At 41.0% G+C, this 22919-nt stretch overlaps 1 protein-coding gene across 1 annotated transcript; it reads left to right on the forward strand.

Annotated features, from left to right (window-relative positions):
* Positions 1 to 4160: 4160 nt before the first annotated feature.
* Positions 4161 to 13078, forward strand: ATP5F1A (ATP synthase F1 subunit alpha). Its single transcript, XM_043969241.1, has 12 exons — positions 4161 to 4298; positions 5936 to 6014; positions 8001 to 8170; positions 9651 to 9824; positions 9909 to 10075; positions 10309 to 10457; positions 10784 to 10935; positions 11059 to 11283; positions 11693 to 11800; positions 11903 to 12047; positions 12556 to 12706; positions 12858 to 13078. The coding sequence occupies exons 1-12, from the start codon at positions 4239 to 4241 to the stop codon at positions 12937 to 12939; spliced, it is 1662 nt and encodes a 553-aa protein (XP_043825176.1). The 5' UTR covers positions 4161 to 4238; the 3' UTR covers positions 12940 to 13078.
* Positions 13079 to 22919: the final 9841 nt, after the last annotated feature.

Here is a 22919-nt window from a genome sequence, read left to right on the forward strand (position 1 = left end):
TGTCTGCTATTTCCATGTCTTCCCAGAGTCTTTTCCTTCAGCAAACTGAAGGGGTTGGCCTCTTCTATCCTCTCTCAAAGCCTGAAGCCAGGAATGCTGAAATGATGAATTCCCAAACTGGAACTGCCTGAGAACTGAAGCTCTCACCTCTCCACAACTCTGTTCCTCATACATCCCCACCAATAAGGAGAGAATCCTATGTAATGGGCCTTGCGACAGGCTTTTTTTTTTTTTGGGTAATAAATATATAAATGAATATTTATGTAATGGTATACTTCTATTCTATAAGACATGATGAAGGGGATGGTTTTAGAAAAATCTGAGATTTGTATGAACTGATATAAAGTGAAGGAGCCAGAGAATAATTTATATAGTAACATCAATAATGTAAAGACAAACAACTTTGAAAGACTTAGGAACTCAGATCAACACAACAGAACCAATCACAATTCCAGAGCTCTCATAATGAAATGTGCCATCCACCTTCACATAGAGAAATGATGAACTCATAGTGCAGAATGAAGCTTTTTGGGGGGCATGGCTAATGCAAGTATTTGGGGTTTTTTTGCCTGACTATACATATTTGTAATGAGTTTTCTTTTTCTTTCTTTTTTTTTGGGGGGGGCAGGGCAATGAGGGTTAAGTGACTTGCCCATGGTTACACAGCTAGTAAGTGTCAAGTGTCTGAGGGCGGATTTGAACTCAGGTCCTCTTGAATCCAGGGCCAGTGCTCTATCCACTGTGCCACCTAGCTGCCCCAGTGTTTTGTTTTTCTTGCTTTCTCAGCGAGGAAGTAATAGGGAAAGTATTCAAAACTGAAAATAAAATTGAATTAAATTTACTGTCAGGAGGTGGAATGTCTTGTTTAAAGAACAAGAAGGAATCTTATGTCCCTGGATTGGAGAGGTAGGGGGGAATAGGATCTAAGAAGAATGGAAAGGTAGGAAGGGGCCTGATTACAAAGGGATTAAAAGCCAAAGAATTTTATTTTTTTATCCGGGAGGTAATAGGGAGGCCCTGGAGTTTATTGACATTGTCAAACCTGTATTTATAGAAGATCATTTTCATAGCTGAGGGGAGGATGTACTGGAGTAGAGAAAGGTTTGCCACAGGGAGGCCAACAAGGCTACTGTAGTAGTCCAGGCTTGAAGTGGTGAGGGGCTGCGCCAGAGTGGTGGAAGCATAAGAAGAAAGAAGTGGGGTATATATGAAAAATGTTCTGAATGTAGAATCTACAGGACTTGGCAATAGATTGGATATGGAAGGTGAGAGGGAATAAGAAGGCCAGGATGACTCCTAGGTTGTGAGCCTGTATGACTGGCAGGATGTTGTTGCCCTTAACAGGGAAGCTTGGAAGAAGGAAAAGATAATGAGATGAAGATTTTTTTTTTTGGTGGAGCAATGGGGGTTAAGTGACTTGCCCAAGGTCACACAGCTAGTAAGTGTCAAGTGTCTGAGGCCAGATTTGAACTCAGGTACTCCTGAATCCAGGGCCAGCACTTTATCCACTGCACCACCTAGCCACCCACAGATGAAGATTTAACTTCATATGATTTGTATTCAGCTGCTTTCTGTTCAACAAACACTTATTCTGAAAAAGAAAAAAAATAAACACTTATTCTGTTTCAAGTCTTTTCTCACCAGGAAAGCCCTTTTATCTTTTTCTTTGTTGCATTCTGAAAGGTAATAAAGTATGAGCAAAGTCTATGAAACTGACCCTTCAATACAATGCAATCACTTCACATTTCAAGATGGGCTGATTGCCAAATATTTTTTAAAGTTACATACCCATCTTGCTTTCTTTGAACTCTTCCAGGTAAAAGAACTTCAACTAAATTTCTTTTTTCAAAGTTCCAGGCATCAGATGAGACTGGAGTTGGGGAGGAGAGAGCAACCTTAGAACCTCTACATCTTTCCCCATGATATACCATTCAATTTCTATGAATTGCTTTATTTTCTTTTGGTAAAACCAGCTTTAAGGTTTTTACTAAATCACATGAGGCGGCCTAAAGTCAGGAAATACAAATAATTTCCTGAGTTAGGGTTCAAGTTAGTTAAATTCATCAAATATTCGTTAAAGGTCCTATATGTTCAAGATAAAATATAATATAAATAACTATAATGTTTCTCCAAAGTGGTGGTCATTGCAATGACCATTCTTGCAGAGGACCAATGATGAAACACACTTTGCTTCTCTGGGTTTAGAGGTGATAAACTATAGGTTCAGATTAGCCAGCACATGCTATCTGATGCCATTACTGTTATGGTTTGTTTAACTGATTTTTTTTGTTGTTCTTGTTACAAGGTAGGGCTTACAAGGTGGAATCTTAAAAGCAATAGTAGTAAAAAAAACCCAAAAAACACGCACAAAAAGTATCAGTAAAATATTTTTATGTGTCATTTCTACTGTTGAGGTATTTACTAAGCCTCTGATTTTCATTAGTTGTTTTGGTCAAAAATAGAATTTGGATGTCATGTAGCAAATAGTGAAATGTCATTAAAGTTTTCTTAAGCAAAGGGGGATACAGAATTGTACAGTGAAGAAAACACTGAATTGAGAGTCAAAGAGGCTTGGAACAAGTTGGGACCTGTGAGGGAAAAATCCATCCTCTTCTCAATAATTCTCAGGAACTCAGCATCGAAGTGACAAAGGCTTTATTTTCTTCTCATGAGAAGGAGGCACCCTAGTGTGCAGCTAGTGGGTGCCCAGAAAGGGGGCTCGCAGGCCCTGTTTTATACCCTAGTCCCTACCCCCGAATGAACCTTCCCCTTTTTCATCACTGGTCGGGGTTACAATCTATGAGCAAAAACTAGCTAATGGAAGGCAGTATTCCCACCCCTCTTCCTCATATGGGCATAACTCAGGAGTGTACCTCATACTTCCTTATATGGACAGAACTCTGGAGAGGACCTAATTGAGACCAGGGCTCCTTGAACCATGTGACCTTGCTAACCTGAGGGGGAGGAGGGGATCTGAGACCTTTTTTCCTACAAACAGGTCAGGGGGAGTATAACTGACTGTTATATCCACATTGAGAGGAGACAACTACCCATTTCTCACAGTACCTATAAAAGTAGAACAGTGAGGTTTGTTCTGTCATTTCAGTCTTGCCTCTTCATGACCTCTTTTGGTATTTTTTTTTGGGGGGGGGGCATAGATCCTGGAGTGGTTTGCCATTTCCTTCAGCTCATTTTACAGATTAGGAAACTGAGGCAAACAGGGTGAAGTGACTTGCCCAAAGTCACATAGTAAGTGTCTGAGGCTGGATTTGAACTCATGCATACGAATCTTCCTGATTCCTGGACCTACATTCTATCCACCGCACCACTTAACTGCAAGATTTAGCAACTAATTGGATATGTGCAGAGAGGGCGGATTTTGTCAAGGGAAAAGGAGTCCGAAATGACAGGTTTCACGGGATTGTATAAAGATTAAGAGCTGGAAAGAACCCTGGAGGTCACCTAAAGTCCAACCAACTTCTACTAAAGGGAAAATTGAAGCCCACAGGGGTCGCGACTTGCCCAAGGTTACACAGGGGGCAAGTGGCAGAAATGGGAATGGAATTCGTCTCCTCTGCGAACAATCTTCTTTCCCGACCCGCACAGTGCTCACGACCCTTAACCACCCTCCCCGTGGTTTCCAGTGATTTTCAGAATTCGCTGTCATCTCCCCTTCGCCCTCCCACTCCCCGGGTGGATTTGGGGGAAGGGGGAAAGATGGGGGAAAATGCAGCTTAAATTCCTTCCGCCTCAAGCCCGCGCTCGTGGGGACGGCTGAATGCCTCCTCGCGGGCTTCACGGGCTGGCGAGCTCATGCCGGATTAACGCCGTTCAGCCCCTCGGATCAGGGGCACGGCCTGAGCCCCAGGCTAGTGTTCTGGGCCGCGGGGCCCAAGGTCACCAGCAGCCCGCATGCTCATCCTTGCCAACGCCCTGCGGAGGTCGCCTCGGCAAACGGAACGGCTATTCTGCGCCCCGCGAGGTTGAGGTTGCGGGAGGAAGGAAGAGGTCGACGGACAAAAGCGACCGTCATTAGGGGGCAGGAGAGAGGATCCTGAAGGACAGAGATAAAATCAGAAAAGGTGAATGATATCGAGAGGGAGGGAGGAAGGAGTGGGAGGGAGTGCTTCCGGGTCAGGTGGGCGAGCCGACTTGACCTTCTCCGGCGCCGCCGCCATTTTGTCCCAGTCAGTCCGGAGGCAGCGGCTGCACAGGAGCCCTGACGAGGAGCTGCAAGGATGCTGTCTGTACGCGTCGCCGCTGCCTTGGCCCGCGCCCTTCCCCGCCAAGCCGGGCTGGTAAGCACCTTGCGGAGCCAGACGAGGAAAGGAGGGAGGGAAGAAGGCAGGGATTAGTTCTTCCTCGCTGCCGCAGCTGCAGGCACGGCACGAGACGAGACAGATCGGGCGCCGCCATCTTGCAGCCGTGGCCGGCGGAGCCGGGAGAGGCCCCGGCCCGGGCCGGGGCGCGTGGCCTCGCGTTCTCCTGCCGGAGGACGCGGGGAGCGGCTCCGGAGCAGGCCTCAGGCGGGCTGGCCCAGCATGCATTGCCTGCGACGGGAGCCCCATGCACCCGCATGAAGGTCAGGCCTCCCCCGGGCGGCTCCGGGCCCCGTCCCTGCCTGTCTCTGCATCCACACGCCGAGGCTTGTCCTGGGCTCGCCTTCCTTGCAAGGTCAGGAGCCGGGAGTGCTGCAAGGGGTGACCGGAGTCCGGCCCTTTGAGTGGTGGTCGTGGATGTGAAGGTCAGCAGAGCCCGGGTTTGCCCCCTGGCCGGAGCCTACACTGGACGGGAGGATCAGCAGGTTATCGGCCGATTTGTCTCCCACAATCTTTTAAATAGGGAATGACATTGTAGGTTTAAGGTGCTGCGTGGAACATTATGGTCATCTTCCTCGTGGGGTTACATACAATTTTGCGATTTCACTCGTGTGGCCAAAAATTTTTCTAAGTAACGCAATGAAGACTTCAAAAATCTGATTTTGTTTTTTAATTGCAAAGTTTTCGGGGTGGACAGGGGCAGCCGGAGTGTAGCGGTAAGAGTTCTCACTTTATTGCTGGGACCTAAGTTCAAATCCCATTTCTCCCGTTTAGTACTTGTGTGACCTTGAGCAAGTCACTTCACCGTTTATCTGCAAAGTGAGGGGGTTGTATTAGATTTCTTACATCCTTTTTAGCCCTAGATCTGTGACAATCATGGTCTTGGAGAGTGAGATTTCTTTGCTGTGACCCTGAAGAGCATAGCATTCAAAAGGACCTCTAAAGGTCATTTTGGTTAGGTCCATTACAATTGCTAAAAAATTTTTCCATGGAGTGAAATAGGAAATAATTAAGTTTAGACTTTTCACAGAAAAGGAAAATACTGCACTCAGTTCATTTTTGCGATATTTTTGCAGTATTATTTGAATGAAAGAACGGCCAATTCTCTAACTGCTGTACAGCACTTTGTATAGCACCTTCCATCTCTATTTGAGCCTCACTGATCACCAACCACCCTATAAAATATAGAACCTTCCCGTTAGTATCAGGATACTGTTCCCATTTCACCGAAGAGAAACGCATGTGGTCATGGGGCTAATAAGTGTTGGAGGCAGGATTTGCAACCTGGATCTTCCTGACTCCTAAGTCCAGCAGTCTCCATCATGCTAGGCTGCCAAGGAAGTCTATGGTACCTTTATGGAGCAAAATAAAAATTTAGTGATATGTCTTTCTGAGTGATAAACCCCAATAGTGATTTCAGCATAACATAAGAAACATAAATTGAGATTTTACCTTTTATTAAATACAAAGCCTGTTCAAATGGTGTCCTAAAATTCAAATGAGGCTAAAGATACACAGGCACTAAAATCTTGGCTAGGTTTGAATTGAGACAGCTATTGATACTTAACATCTTTTCCATGGAAATCAAATTATTGAATGTTTTCCTTTGGGCCCAGGTCTCTAGAAATGCCTTGGGGGCAGCTTTTGTTGCAACAAGGAACCTCCATTCTTCTAACACCCGCCTTCAGAAGTCTGGTATGTTCAAATTTATGTTCTTATGGCCTGTATAAAACTATCTTAAAACCATTTCAGGAAAGATACGCATTGATTTAATTTGAGAGGGTTTTTTTTTTTTTAATCTATTGTGGAGCATTTTTGGAGAAAGCTGTGTTCTAAGCTGCTTTGTGGGCCCGTTTCCATGCCTTTGTACAATTCATTCTCTTCCCCCCCCCCCCACTTGGAATGTACTTTTTCCTCAGCTGCACTTACTATAATATCTAGTTTTCTTCTGAGCCCAATTTAATAAGCCACCTTCTTTTTCTTCTTTTTTTTTTTTTTTGGCAGGGCAGTGGGGGTTAAGTGACTTGCTAGTTCAGTTTTGAACTCAGGTACTCCTGAATCCAGGGCCGGTGCTTTATCCACTGGGCCACCTAGCCGCCCCCAAGCCACCTTCTACAAGAGGCCTTTCCTGATTTTACGCAGACACAAATTTACTTATTTTTATTTTGTATATATGCACTTAAGTATTGATCCCCTGGATTAAATGTAAACTCTCTGAGAGTAGGAATTCCTTTTTGGTCTGTAGTAGGTATTTTAATAAACTATGCCTACGTGTAACAATTTTTGTTTTGATTGTTATTTATTAGGTGGCACAGTAGATAAAGCATTGGCCTTGGATTCAGGAGTACCTGAGTTCAAATCCAGCCTCAGACACTTGACACACTAGCTGTGTGACCCTGGCCAAGTCACTTAACCCTCATTGTGCCCCCCCCCATTTAAAAAAAATTTATTAGAGCTTGAATGCATCAGAAAGGTATTACTTGAATTTTGTAACTGTCTTTTACAGTGCTTAACACAGTGCCTGACACTGTGTTTATTGACTGATTATTGCATTACATTATTACTACCACTAATTGAAGACAGTAAAAAACTGATAACTAATAGGTTTTTCAATTACTTTGTCATGACTACCTTGTAAAATAGGTAGGACAACTTATTTTTATTTGATTGGTGAGATAGCTGAGATGCATGGGAGCTGCATTCAAGATGGCATAAATGATGTTGATTCTTGGTGTTTTTTAATTTTTCCATTCATGGTTTAATTCGTAATGTAGACAGAGCATAGTTCTTAAGCCAGGAACCAGGATGACTTTGATACACAGATTGTATTAATAAGGGAGTAAGGGGACCTTGAAAGATCAATTAGCTTGCTTTATGAGACTTTATCCTATGCTTTTAGAGTGAATTGTCAACATTGATTATATATTTCTGTGTTTAATAATCCATTGTGTTAGGTTTTTTAATAGTCTAAATTCTGCAGCTTTAACCAACAGTAATACCTAGCACTTTGCTCTAACATAATTCCTCTCTTTTGAGCCTTACTTGTTAAGTTTTTGTTGGAGGTGGCAGTTAGTTTTCCGTCTAATAATTTTAAATAAATGTAAATTCTTAATCATCCCATAATTCTTCTTCATTGAACTACAATATTTAGTTTAGCTACTAAGGCTTATTTTCAATCCTTGAGTCACATCTGTGGAGAAGTGTGTAGAAGTTTTAGAAACGCATCATTTGTATAAAAATGACATTTGAAAACAAACTATAAACCATATGTTGGTACTATTTAGTTTTCCCAATTTTATTCTGCTTGGTAAAGTGAGAAGACACATAACTTCTGGCAGAATATGACTTTTGCACTTCCACTAAAGATATTGGTTCCTATAATAACCAAATATACAATAGAAGAGGGAGAGTGTGTTTAATATCTTGAAGGGCTGTTTGATTTTCTTTTGTTCTTCCACTAAATTTGCATTGACTTTGCTCTCAGTGTTTGTCCAGGTCCTTGAAGCTGAAACTTACTTTCATAGCAGGTATAATACTTGTTAAATGGAGCTTTTTATCTTTTGGATTTAGGTGTATATATTGAATATTGTCATGTGTACGTGTTAAGTGAATTTCATATATTGCAAGCATTTTTCTTTCAAGAAGCAAAAAAAGGGTAATGTTATTGTACTTTCTTAATAGGCACTGCTGAGGTGTCCTCTATTCTGGAAGAGCGTATTTTGGGAGCTGACACCTCTGTTGACCTTGAAGAAACTGGGCGAGTCTTGTCTATTGGTGATGGTATTGCGCGTGTACATGGGCTAAGAAATGTTCAGGCAGAAGAAATGGTGGAATTTTCTTCAGGTCTTAAGGTAAATTTGTTTTTTGTGGCATCACTTTACTTCATAACTCTGCCAGGATATCTCATAGCAGAGGTGTCAAACTAGCAGCTTAAACCAGGTTAAAATGTAATTGGAAAATGTTTAACAAAAAAAAAACCCCTCCCTTACAGACCTTTGTTGGGGAGGCTGTGGAGGAGTTCCAGGCCTGAGATTTCATGTTGTGGGAAACTTAACATGTCAAAATTCTTTTCATCAGTGTGGCCAACTCTTCTATAACTTACAGTCATAGAGTTGTCTTTAAGATACTGGGAAATTAAGTGGCTTGTTCATGGTCACAGTGGGTATGTATTAAGTATCTTTTTAGGCTCCTTGAGAACTTTGGGGGTGGGTTCCTTACCCTCATCATTCATTGTATGAACTATAAAGTAAATGTTAACACCATTAAATGAATTGTTGCTGGAATACACCTAAGAATTGATTCATTTCTGGCTCTCAAATTCAGTATGTGCAAGCCCTATCCTAATTGCAAGTAATTTTGATTTAGTTAGTTACTGATAGCATTTAGAATCTAGATGAACTTTGAAATAGGCTTTTTAAAAATATCTGGTTGATATCATAGACTTTTTTTTTTTTTGTGGGGCAATGGGGGTTAGTGACTTGCCCAGGGTCATACATACAGCTAGTAAGTGTCAAGTGTCTGAGGCCGGATTTGTACTCAGGTACTCCTGAATCCAGGGCCGGTGCTTTATCCACTGCGCCACCTAGCTGCCCCCCAATATCGTAGAGTTTTAGTAGTCCTATTCAGATATACTTGACGTATCAGTGTTTCCTAAATTGAGTTCCCCCTGACTGGAGGCAATGTGGTATTTCGGAAATAGAAAGTAGGAAAAGGGTGATCTTAGGGGTACATGTCTAGTTTGAGACAAGAACAGGGATTAATATGGACTGGTTGTTTTTTAAATTTCATTTGTATATACTGTTATGCCCAAGGTTTATGTTCTAGGCTTTTATATCTGGCATAATCTCTTCTCTTCTGTACGTGATTGAGGAGTCAGTCCAATCACTCAATATTAGGTGGTAACAGTGAATCAGGGCTTAGGGAAATTGTCATTACTTTCTTCCTCTTAACTTTAGAATTCTGCTTTGCTGTAATAAAGCTACTTAATTCAGGATCTTTTGAAAAAGAAATTGCTGTGATAATGGAGTTTTTCATTAGCTTCAAAAATAGATTGAATACAAAGCTCCAAGGCTCTACAAAGATTTTTTTCCCCTTCTGCTTTAAAAAAAAATCTTCAGTTATTACCAGGACAGAAAATAACAAAGTCATACAGACATGCCTGTAGTCAAATATTCATGTCGCCTACAAATAATTTCATAAATGTATCACAGAAAAGAGATTCTTTTAGGATAAATTATTTTGCATGGCCAGTCTTCAAACTTGTGGCTTAAGGAGGACCTTTTAAAATCCCTACAGTATTTATTGGACTTTGGGTTATTACATATTTCTTAGGGTATGTCTCTGAACTTGGAACCTGACAATGTTGGTGTTGTCGTGTTTGGTAATGACAAACTGATTAAAGAAGGAGATATCGTGAAGAGAACAGGAGCCATTGTGGATGTTCCTGTTGGTGAGGAGCTGTTGGGCCGTGTTGTAGATGCCCTGGGCAATGCCATTGATGGAAAGGTAGGTTCAGAATTAATTTTAAAGAACTGGTTTGCTGGGAAGGGTGTCCAAACAATGCTTGCTAATAATTTTTTTCTCTTAAAGGGTCCAATTGGTTCCAAAATTCGTCGAAGGGTTGGGCTGAAGGCCCCTGGAATCATTCCCAGAATCTCTGTGCGTGAGCCCATGCAGACTGGCATTAAGGCTGTGGATAGCTTGGTACCAATTGGCCGTGGACAGCGTGAGCTGATTATTGGTGACAGACAGACTGGGTAATGAGTCAATAATATGTTAAATAATGTTACTGTTGTCTCCAAAGGGAATTCCTATATTATTCAACTTAGTATCATTGTTATGTTACTCAACTTATATTCCTTATATTATTTAATTTTAAAAGAATTCTCTAGCTGCAGAGAAGTAATAGGTATATTTATGGTTTAATCACTTATAGCTAGTAGAATGTGAATTGACAGATTTTCTGACTGTTAACTTAAATCTCTTTTAGCAAAACATCAATTGCTATTGATACGATCATTAATCAGAAACGCTTTAATGATGGAACTGATGAAAAAAAGAAGCTGTACTGTATTTATGTGGCTATTGGTCAGAAGAGATCCACTGTTGCTCAGCTGGTGAAGAGACTTACAGATGCAGGTATTAAGGGGCCTTGATGCAGAACATTTTTTTAATATCACTACAAATTATAGTTAACATATTTATTTAGTTCGGTGTTTTTTTAAGTTGTTCAGAGGTGAATAGGGGGAAGTTTTCTTTGTTCCTTAAAGGAACTAACATTCCTACTAAATCTAAAGCACTTAATCATGGTTTTACTTAAGATAAAAAATTATTTGACATTGAATTTGATAAATTCTGAGTTTAGAAATCTCTTAAGTTTATGTTTTCTGATTCTTTTCACAATTTGGGGAACCTGATTTTTAAATTGTAATTATTTGAAATCTGCAACAACTTTCTCTCTTCAGATGCCATGAAATACACCATCGTGGTTTCAGCTACTGCATCTGATGCTGCCCCACTTCAGTACTTGGCTCCTTATTCTGGCTGCTCTATGGGAGAATATTTCCGAGATAATGGCAAACATGCTCTAATTATCTATGATGACTTGTCCAAACAGGTTGAGTGAATTTAATTTTTAAAATAGGGAATGTTGGGGGGAGTGTTAAAAATTGACTAATTTTTGAACCTGATTTCAAAGAACATGTCCATCTTTTTACACATTACTTTCTATGTATCCTAGGCTGTTGCCTACCGCCAGATGTCTCTGCTGCTTCGTCGTCCCCCTGGTCGTGAAGCTTATCCTGGTGATGTGTTCTACCTGCACTCCCGTCTGCTGGAGAGAGCAGCCAAAATGAATGACACTTTTGGAGGTGGCTCTTTGACTGCCCTTCCAGTCATTGAAACACAAGCTGGTGATGTGTCAGCATACATTCCAACAAATGTCATCTCCATCACTGATGGACAGGTATTTGTTAACTACAGTCTTTGATAGTATTCTAAGTCAGTAATTCTCACGTTTAAAAAAAATCCTTATTACAGGCTAGTGCTTGTTATCTTTTTCACATTTCTGTTAGCATATTGTGATTTTTGTCAAGGTAGTAGGTGTTCTCAGATCATATGGCAAGAAACTATCCAGTCCAGCTGCCTCATTATAAATGAGGAAACAAACTCAGTAGTTTGTCATGACCTGGATGACACTGGCTCTGATGCTCATAACTTATGTGAACTTGAGCAGATCTTTAATGGTTCTTAAATCTATGATCAAAGAAATCCTAAGACTTTATGGAAATAATTGGTTTTAAGTTGCATTATTTATTTGAGTAAATTTCCTTCTATTTGTCATGGTCAGTAATTTAATCTTTTCTCATTTATAGATTTTCTTGGAAACAGAATTGTTCTACAAAGGTATCCGCCCTGCCATTAATGTTGGTCTGTCTGTGTCCCGTGTCGGGTCAGCTGCTCAAACCAGGGCCATGAAGCAGGTAATTTGATGTCACGATTGTAAAGTTAATAAAGTTCCCAAATGTTTAAATTAGCACTGGTGATTAATAAAGAAGCCTTCATGTTTATCTTCTGCTCTTTAGGTGGCAGGTACCATGAAGTTGGAGTTGGCTCAGTATCGTGAGGTGGCAGCTTTTGCTCAGTTTGGTTCTGATCTAGATGCTGCTACTCAGCAACTGCTGAGTCGTGGTGTACGTCTCACTGAGTTGCTGAAACAAGGACAGTATGGTGAGCTGCGCCTCTTGTTATTGCTAGGATCTAAGAGCCAGTAGAGACCAAAGTAATCACCCAGCCCCTTCATTTTTTACGTATGAGAAAACTGGGGCCTAGAAGGATTAAGTAGCTTGCTCAAGGGCAAACAGGTAGTGGCAATTAAACCCAGATTTTATCCCAAATCAAATCCTTTTACCAATATACCATATTGATTTGGTTTAGTTAAATAAAATACATAATGGTCTGAAGGGTTAAAGAAAAGTGGTGATATATGTCAGGTTGTGAATGATCCTACAGGTTATCTCATGGACCTGATCGTGATATTCATGAATTGCTTGTGATAAAAAGCTTAATTTTCAGAAAAGAAACAAACATGTAGGCTTTCAGGTAGTTGGGAAAAGAATAGACAGTTGTAATATATGTAAGACTACACTTTATAACCAAGGACAGCAATGAATTTTCTAGGTTTTGGCATAGTGGTGTATCTGGACTCCAAATAGATAGGTGTTGACTTTCTTTTCAGCTCCCATGGCAATTGAAGAACAGGTGGCAGTCATTTACGCCGGTGTTCGAGGGTATCTGGACAAACTAGAGCCTAGCAAAATCACCAAATTTGAGAGTGCTTTCTTAGCTCATGTCATCAGCCAACACCAGTCTCTCTTGGGTAATATCAGGTATGAAAAAATGATAATTCTTTTGATAATAGAAAACGTAGAAAGTTTTGGTGATTTTTTTTTTCCTTTTTAATAAAATGAAACCTTCAGGGAAGTAAAGGAGAATTTTATCTAGGTTATAAATTACAGTCTTTTTGGTTTTTGTATACAGGACTGATGGAAAGATCTCAGAACAGTCGGATGCGAAGCTGAAGGAAATTGTCACAAACTTCTTGGCTGGATTTGAACCTTAAACTCCCATGGTTTATCACCTGTCACTTTGGTTTTGTCGCTGTTTCTAGTGATTCGGTTCCATTCATTATAGGACTTTAATAATGCACTCTTGCGCCTAATGTACAGAAATCCCCTTATGAATAAAGGGTTCCATGTTAATGTCGTCTTGTTCTCATTGAAGAGACTGAAGCTACTTGCTTAATTTAAACTAAGAACTTTTGACACTGGTTTTTAATGGTTCATATTTTATGATGGAAGCTAAATTGGGTTCTGATAAGTGTTTCAATATGATTGGTTTCCTCGATAAATCTAGCCCATAGAATCACTGGAGTGCTAAAAAAAAGGGGGGGGGGTCTATGACACAAAACAATTCATCCCTGACTCCCACCTCATCCATTTTGCAAGTAAAGGAAAATAAGGCCCAGAGAGCATCAGCGGCTACTCAGCCATACCAGTAATGAGATTAGATCAGAACCCAGATCTTGTCACTCAGTTCAGTTCTTTTCATTATATCTCCCAAACCCAAAAGTTTGGTTCATTCAACATTTCTGGCATAAATAACTTAAAGACCAATTTATTTTTTTTAAGTGAGGCAATTGGGGTTAAGTGACTTGCCCAGGGTCACACAGCTAGTAAGTGTTAAGTGTCTGAGGCTGGATTTGAACTCAGGTACTCCTGACTCCAGGGCCAGTGCTCTATACACTGCGCCACCTAGCTCCCTAAAGACCAATTCTGACCAATGTTGTAGTTGATTAAAATCTGTTTAAGACAGGATTCACAACCTCAAGTTTTCTGTGCTTATTCAAGTAAAACTTGGGAGAAGGCATGTCTGCTGAACTGTATAAGATTTCCTATATAATAAGGCCATCCTGGAGCAGTTAGGTGGCACCAGGAATTGCACCAGGCCTGGAATCAGGAAGACCTGAGTTCAAACTTGGCCTTAGACACTAGCTGTGTGACCCCGGGCAAGTTATTTAGCCCACTTTGTGTTAATTTCTGCAACTGTCAAATGAGCAGGAGGAGATGGGAAGCCATTGTGCTATCTTTTGGCACTGTCTTTTCCTATACCTTCACATGAAAAGATGGGTTTTGCCCCCCAAAAAAACTATACATACACAAGTCATCCTATCTTCAGCAGATTGCCCCCCCCTTCTTGCTAATCTTGTCTCTCAGTCTCCTTTGGTAGATTTTCATCCAGGCCGTCCCTGCTAACTGTGAAGGTCCCTCAAATTTCTGTTCTGAGCCTCCTCTTTACCCTCTATATTTTGCTTGTATTCAGTGATCATTCCTATGTAGATGATTCTCAGGATTATCTAGCCCTAACCTCTCTCCTGACTTCTAGCCTCATATTTCTAGTTGTAGAAATATTTTTGATGACTAGCCTAATTTGGGGACTAATCTGACTGGAGGACTAATTAATCTGGAGACTTTTGACTCACTGTCTATCTGACTGCTCTTAATTTAATGTGGGCCGTTTATAAAGTTCCACCACACTGCTCCACTCCCAAATTGATAAGCAAAATATTAAGAAGCCTCTTAACTAAATAATCAAAGTAGAGTTTACTTATGACATAAAATTTAAAATTAAGAATACAGGGAGGGGCAGCTAGGTGGCGCAGTGGATAAAGCACTGGCCCTGGATTCAGAAGGACCTGAGTTCAAATCCGGCCTCAGACACTTGACACTAGCTGTGTGACCCTGGGCAAGTCACTTAACCCCCATTGCCTCTCAAAAAAAAAAGAATACAGGGAAATAAAACCTGACTGCCTTCCCATTCAGGTGCTTCCACTTGCTGCCCTTGGAACTTTTTTAATACAATAAGGGCCTTAGCTGCCTCTTGCCTCAGGATATGTTCCACTTTCACTACTCAGGTCCTTTCTTTATAACTCCAAGCCCCTTTCACTTTGCAAATCCCCCTGCTTCTAACTTTCCTCTCCTTACTGCCACCTCTGAACCCCTGTGTTACCTCTCCTGTTCTCCTAGTGCTCCAGTCTTTCTGCTCTCTTAATCTCCTCAGCCTCCCTCAGTCTTGTCTGCCAGTCCTTTTCGGCCTCCATTTTTCCTAATCTTGTCAGTCTCCCTCCTGTTCTCCCTTCCTTTAATCTTGTCCGCTGGCCTCTTGTCCATCCCTTCTCCCTTGCTGTCTTGTCAGTTTCCCCCTTGCTGTCTAACTCCCAGGTCTATATATACTTCCTTCTCTCTACTCAAATCTTGGGGCTTCCTGCGCCCCCACAGACAAAGCTAATCCGACAGCCAGAGTTGAGGCTGTGGCTGGAGGGATGGTGGAGCATCCCGTGCCTCAGCACAGGCTACACCAGAGCCCTGGCTTGGATGAGCCCAGGATCTCTGGGATGGCTCCCTCCCCCCCAGCTGTCTGACCTGTCTTATACAGCCCAGGGTTTTTTTGGCTCAGCTGAAGCAGAGGGGGAAGGGCACCAGCACCTCCCACACAGAAGAGACCCTGAGGGCCTAAGGCTTTCTAATCTCAGCCTAAAGGTAGGGTCCCCAAATCAAATTAAATTTCCATCCAGTTGTACACTGGACATCTTGAAATGAATGTCCTATACATATGTTCAAGTTATTGTCTGTTCCATTTGGTAAAAGCTTATTTTCCCTCAGAAGTATTCCTATACTATGATATAGCTCTAGGTATTTTCTCTAAACTCTGCCAACTGTTTATATCGATCCTGTGAAATGATAACATTTCTATAATGACTACTTTGTGCCAGGCACTGTGCAAAGATTATCTTTGATCCTCACAACAACCCTGGGAGGGAGGTGCTATTATTATCCCAGACACAAGGCAAACTGATGAAAAAGACTTACTCTGTTACATAGCTATTGAGTGTCTGAAGTTGGATTTGAGCTCAAGTCTTTCTGACTCCAGTACTAGCACTATCCACTGTGCAACCTCTTTTATAAAGGAAGAAAATTCATCCTTGGCATATTCTTTAAAAGTTTATTATTATGTGGTGAAGGGTCAACTATTCAATATCTAGTATAACATTGAATTAGGCCTGCCTTTCCTTCTGAATACAAATGGTATGTATAGGCATTCTCTCAATCATGAATTCGATCTTTTAAAAAGGGATTAGTGATTTAGGGTTTTTTTTTTTTTCAATTTACACCCCCACCCCCACTTCCCCACAGCATTACCATTAAATAAAGCAGAAAAAACCATTGTAACAAATATGTATAGTCAAGTAGAATTAATTCCCACATGGGCCAAGTTTAAGAAAAATTTCTGATGCAGAGTGAAGTAAGCAGTCAAGAAAACAATAAATACACTATAACACTACAACAATGCAAACAAACAAAACAAAAAAAAAGTGAATGTTACACAATTATAAAGAACAGTGTGGCTCAGAAGAAGAGATGACAAAAGACCTCCAGCCCTTTTTAGAGGTGGGAGGTCCACGAGTGTGGTACATTGCACATATTTTCAGGCTTTTGATATATTGATCAATTACACTAATTCGTCTTTTATCTTAAAATACTATTTTATGGGATGGTTCTCTGGGAAGGGATGGGGAAGGATACTGGACAGAATTGGTGATGCAAAAAAAAAGGTATCTTAAAAAGTTATTTTTAAAAAAGAACTTATGGTTCATATGAGCACTCCCATCACTGGCACAGACCACAACTTTAAAAAAACTAAATAGATGACTTCTGACTCTTTTTATGGCTGAAAAGTTCCTCAATCCTACAGCCAACCTGCTGAGAAGTCTTTCTGAATTTAGCTTGGCTGGTCTAAACCACTCTGAAATTTCTTAACTCTCCCTGGGATGTGGTTGTTATTACAGTCTTGTTTTTCTTTCTGGAGATTTCTCCTTACATTCTCCCCTTTTCCCCATACCCCCTCTACCTTTGCATCCATTTGTACATTATATTAGGGCCTCTTTTTACACTTATTCAGTCTTTGTTTTCCTACGAGACTTTCCTTGGGAAGATTTTCTTCCCTTCCCCTCTTTTTCTGTTACATGTGTTGCCATATTGAGATGGTACAGGGAGGTTAGGTTTAGTCAAAATAATTAAGCATTTTTTTTTTGTCCTGAGTGGTAATTTAATGTATATGTGGAACTCCTAATGAGGAAGCTCCTACCAATAGCAGGCCAGCAACTGTTTTACAAACGTAATTGTCTAATAGAACTGCCTAGATTAACCTACTTTCCCAGAATTATATAGTCAATATGTCACGGTTGGGATTTGAAACCATCTTTCTGAGTAGAAAACTGGTCCTCATAAATTATAACACAACGCCTCTTGCTGTATTAATAATAATAATTGACATTTATATGGTACTTTAAAGTTTGTAAAGTGCTTTAAAAATATCTCATTTGAACCGCTCAGCAACTCTTTAGGATAAGTACTGTCAATGTTTTATATATGAAGTTAGCTTAAAGAGTTTAAAGTGACTTGCCCATATTCTCATAGCTAATAACTGTTAAATATCATATTCTTACTCAAGTCTCTGCTGATTCCACACAATGCTCTTTCTACTTCAAAACCAAATTTATTATTTGTAAGATTGTATTTAAATAGGTTGAATTTCCTTATTAAAAAAATTACAGAATAGATTGAAAAACAGAACCCAACAATATGTTGTATATTAGAAACACATTTAGTGTTGGAAGATGTACACACATTTTAGTTGAGATAGAAATGATGAACTAAAAGAGTGAGGAGTAGTCATGGGCCATAGGATGTGTACAAAGCAAGGAGCAAATTCAGAAGGAAACAGTAGTCATGGGGCTCAAACCCCAGGAGTAGAGCCTTGTTTATGTTGCAGCTTCCAGCCCAGTCTGAAACCTGCAGAGGAAAAACTAGAGCAGGAACCCAGGGCAAAGAGAAGTCTATAATTCTCTTGCTTTGAACCAGCAGAGCTTTCCACATGGCTATTAGAGGTTGAATCCAGCAACAGTTTACCAAACTTCAAATGAGCAAGCCTACAAGCCTGTTACTCAGACCTAAACCTAGGTCAGAAACTTGTAGAACCCAGAACAGGACCACATTGATCAGACTTGCTCTTGTATGGAGCAAACTGCCTCAGTTTACCCAAATAACTCGAGGAGACCACCAAGTCAAGCAGAGACAGATTTATTACATCCTCATGAGGACGGGCAAAACCCAATTACACATTGAATCAGTCTTGCAAAGATATGCCCAATCCTCTAAGTTTTTATAGTAATCTTGAAAAGGACTGTCCCCACGTACACCTAGGGTGGATGAGCTCACAATCTAACATCCAATCCTGTCTCATCCAAGGTGCGTGTTCAGCTCGTGATCAATGTATGGAGACATGCATACGTGTTCCAGGAGCAAGGGGGAAAAGGGGAGGGGGAACAAGGTCAAACCAAAGGAAAAGGAAACAGGGGAGTGAGAGTCAGATGTTTCAAATCTCACAGTTCCCACTGACTCCCCTCTCCAGGCCCCTGTCTCTAAAGATAAGGATGACAGGGTTAAAATTTATCTTCGGCTATGTTGGGAAGTCAAAGAAATAATTGGCAATTAAACTTAAAGGAGACAGTGAGAATTTGACAAGCAATAAACTTCTAAACTAACTATATTGGGTCAGGGCTGGGTACCTTCCAGACCCCATCCTCAGAGTTTAATCTGACTCAAATCCATAATCATATCATACACTCTGGAACAAGGAAGCACTGAAAGCTTGCAGGCCTCCAACCTGAACTGTCTCTCAGATCCTGAAATAACATAATACTCCATACTCAAAGCAGCAATAGGACCAGCCCAGACATTCCTTCCAAAAGTATACAGACCCTGAGGCACCTAGGTGGCACAGTGGATAGAGCACCAGCCCTGGAGTCAAGAGTACCTGAGTTCAAATCCACCCTCAGACACTTAACACTTACTAGCTGTATGACCCTGGGCAAGTCACTTAACCCCAATTGCCTCACCAAAAAAAAAAAAAATAGTATACAGACCCTGCCCCTAATATAAAATCCAAAGTCAGAAAATAGCTGGAAGAATGAGAAAACAAAAGTTTTTTTTAAAAAGAGCTATTATGGTGACTCAGATGCTGAAGCCACAAACCCAGAAGAGAATGACTTCAAAATATCCATAAGCAAAGCCTCAAAGAAAAATATAGCTTAGTTACAAGTTTGATTAGAATTCCTGGAAAAGATAACACTTTATTTTATTTATTTATTTTGCAGGGCAATGGGGGTTAAGTGACTTGCCCAGGGTCACACAGTAAGTGTCAAGTGTCTGAGGCTGGATTTGAACTCAGGTACTCCTGAATCCAGGGCCAGCGCTTTAACCACTGCGCCATCTAGCTGCCCCCAAAGATAACATTTTAAAGAAAAAATAAATAACTTTATAAATGAAATGAGAGTGCTAGAGGAACCAATCTGAAAATAAATGAAAGCTGTGGAAGAAAGAATTAGAAAGTACAAGAGACTTTTACAAAACCCTGTACAAAACCTAGTACAAACCTTTGTTAAAGCAACAAACTCCTTGAAAATGAGAATGGACCAAATTGAAGCTAATGACTTCATGAGACAACAAGAAATATTAAAATAAATTCACAATACTAAAAAATAAATAAATAAAATGGAAGAAAGTTCAGAGCAATCGCAAAGCAAAAACAATTTACCTGGAAAAAAATAGAGAAGAGCAAATTTAAGAATCATTAGACTACCTGAAAGCCATTACCTAAAAAAGAGCCTAGATATCATATTTGAAGAAATCACAAAGGAAATTAGCCCAGATCTCCTAGAACTCAAGGATAGGGGCATCTAGGTGGCGCAGTGGATGAAGTATGGGCCTTGGATTCAGGAGGACCTGAGTTCAAATCCAGCTCAGACACTTGACACTGACTAGCTGTGTGACCCTGGGCAAGTCATTTAAACCTCATTGCCATGCAAAACAAAACAAAACAAAAATCTCAAGGGTAAAGTGAAATCAGGAAAAATTTACCTGGGGTGACAATAAGCTTGATGTCTCTGCTGTTCCTTGCCCTGAGTTCAAAATCTGAGAAGAAAGGGGCCCTAGGATTTTCTTTGTGAAGAGGCTATGCCTAGTAATTTCTTGATTCCCAGGGTCAGTGGATTATTGGCTCTTGTGCTGCATGTCATCTTAAAGATGGGGCCCTTCAAAAAGGCTGGAGTGAGAGGAATTGCGAGAAACAAGACTGAGGGCTGGTCTCTTTGGTGTGGGGGTGAGGTGAGACTGAGTCTCCCTTCCTTGGTTTGCCCTGAAAACTGTGCATCTGCTTCATCACTCCTTGCCCATAGGTGGCTCCACAGGACTATCAACTCCTAAACTTGAAGAAAAGGCAACTGATCGATCCTTTGGACCATTATCAGAGTAATCTTCCTATGATTATGCTTTCCTTATGGCATTCTCCTGATTGAAAAACTATTACAAGAGCTCCTCATTGCCTGCAGGATTTAGTCTAAACCCTGTAGCTTGTCATTCAAGGCATTCCAGAGTCTGATGCCAATCCTTCCTTGTTATCTTCATTTTTTAGTCCTCCCCAAAATGAACCCTTATGCCAACTTTGACTCTCTGCTAATAATACCTGTTGTATACAATATTATTCTGTTTGTTTCTTTTTTGCAGGACAATGAGGGTTAAGTGACTTGCCCAGGGTCACACAGCTAGTAAGTGTCAAGTGTCTGAAGTCAGATTTGAACTCAGGTCCTCCTGAATCCAGGGCCAGTGCTTTATCCACTGTGCCACCTAGCTGCCCTACAATATTATTCTGATAGGGTTCCTAGGCTTTACCATACTGCCAAGAGTTCCATGAAACAAGATTCAGAACTCCCACTCTAGAAACCTACCTGTATACCTTCCCAACCTCTTCTCATCGAGCTGTCAATATAAACATAAGAATCCATACTTATGTAGCACTCTGTTTTGGCAAGGGGCAGCCAGGTGGTGCAGCTGCTGGATCATCAGCCCTGAAGTCAGAAGGGCCTGAGTTAAATGTGACCTTAGACACTTATTAGCTGTGTGACTCTGGGCAAGTTACTTAACCCTGTTTGCCTTACTTTCTTCATCTGTAAAATGAGCTGGAGAAGAGAAATGACAAACCACCCCAGTATCTTTTCCCAAAATGGGGTCATGGAGAATCAGACACTAGTGCAACAACCCAACAACTGGATGGCAAAGCCCTTTCATCATAATGGCCCTGTGAGACAGACATGTAGTCCAACTATTTTTATCTCCATTTTATAAATGGAGGGGGCGGCTAGGTGGTGAAGTGGATAAAGCACCGGCCCTGGATTCAGGAGTACCTGGGTTCAAATCCGGCCTCAGACACTTGACACTTACTAGCTGTGTGACCCTGGGCAAGTCACTTAACCCCCATTGTCCCATAAAAACAAAAAACAAAATCATTTTATAAATGGAAAATAACCCAAACAAACCAGAAATGATACTCAGAAAAGTTAAAGCTACTTCTATTACAACAAAAAGAGTAAGGGGAAGTGGCTGGAGAAAGGAGGTTCTTTTGTTTTGTTTGTTTGTTTGAGGGGCAGTGAGGGTTAAGTGACTTGCCCAGGGTCACACAGCTAGTGAATGTCAAGTGTCTGAGGCTGGATTTGAACTCAGGTACTCCTGAATCCAGGGCCGGTGCTTTATCTACTGTGCCACCCAGCTGCCCCCAAACAAGGTTCTTTTACCTCCTGCTTTAACTATCTTTGAGGCAAAGGTTCTGTGAGATGATTTCAAATCATTTAAAATATTCTTGTGTACACATCAGACAAAACCCATGTTTCTCCTGTCACTATACAGCTAGGTTTTCCTTGACCTCTCTTCTAGGGTGGCCTCTTACAGTTAGTTCAATCATCTGATTCACCAATCAACCATGTAATGAACACCTATTATGTGCTAGGTTCTGTGAAAGGAAACAAAAGTATGAAATTCTCCTCAAAGTGCATGGAGTGTATATGAGGAGCCAACATATGTAGATGGGAAAAAGGAATCCAGAGCTGGATTGTGCTGGACAGACAACAAATGCTACAAGTCTGGAAGACTACAGTGGGTTCGAGTAGTTGGAGTAGTGGGTTTGTAGTCAGGAAGAGCTGAGTTCTATTTTTGGTTCAGACACTTACTAGCTGTCCCTTAGTCTGTTTCAGTTTCCTCACAGGTAGAATGGGCATGATGAAGATGAAATGAGAATGAGCCTAAAGCAGTTTGCTGCAAAACTTAAAGAGCTCTATATACATGCTAATTATTGGAGATGATTAAAATAACAGCATCTAGGGGGCAGCTAGGTGGTACAGTAGATAAAGCATCGGCCCTGGATTCATGAGGCCCTGAGTTCAAATCCAGCCTTGACATCCACTTGACATTTACTAGCTGTGTGACTCTGGGCAAGTCACTTAACCCTCATTGCCCCTCAAAAAGGAAAAAATAAAATAAATAATAAGATCATCTACTTCACTTGGTTTTCAGGAGGCTCAAACGGGATTAAAACATATGCAATATGTTTTGCCAGTATACACTTCCATAGTTTCTGAAAAGGTCATGCCAATCAATTGCCCTAAGGCTCCATTTAGCCATCTCGGTGATTCTCCGGACCTAAACACCGTTTCCTGGATCCCACTCTCTAGTACGAGTTGATCCATTAGAATGTAACTTATTTGACAGCAGCGTCAGTCTCACTTTTGTATTTGTATTGCTAAACTCAGTACCAAGCACATGTACTTACCGATATATGCTTCTTCGTGGAGCAAAAAGAAAAAAAAAGATAACCAAAGCGTTTTTCGAGTCTTTAAGGCGAATAGAAACGCGTGAGCTGCTATTATTGCTGTGATTTCACGTGAACACAGCTTTAAAAAGGCATCTTTTTGCTTCTTCTGCCCATCTAATGGGTTTATTCTAATAATCTCTGCCTCCTGCAGCCGCAAAGCATAGAGAATATGAGGAAATCAGAATTCTCGCAATCCCGTGACGGTTTAGGACTCAGGGGGCGGGGCGGATTGACGAAAAACTCAAAAGTTGCAGCCTGGGCTGGGGATTTCACACAACGATC

Source organism: Dromiciops gliroides, chromosome 1 (assembly GCF_019393635.1).
Source record: "Dromiciops gliroides isolate mDroGli1 chromosome 1, mDroGli1.pri, whole genome shotgun sequence".
NCBI lineage: Eukaryota > Metazoa > Chordata > Mammalia > Microbiotheria > Microbiotheriidae > Dromiciops > Dromiciops gliroides.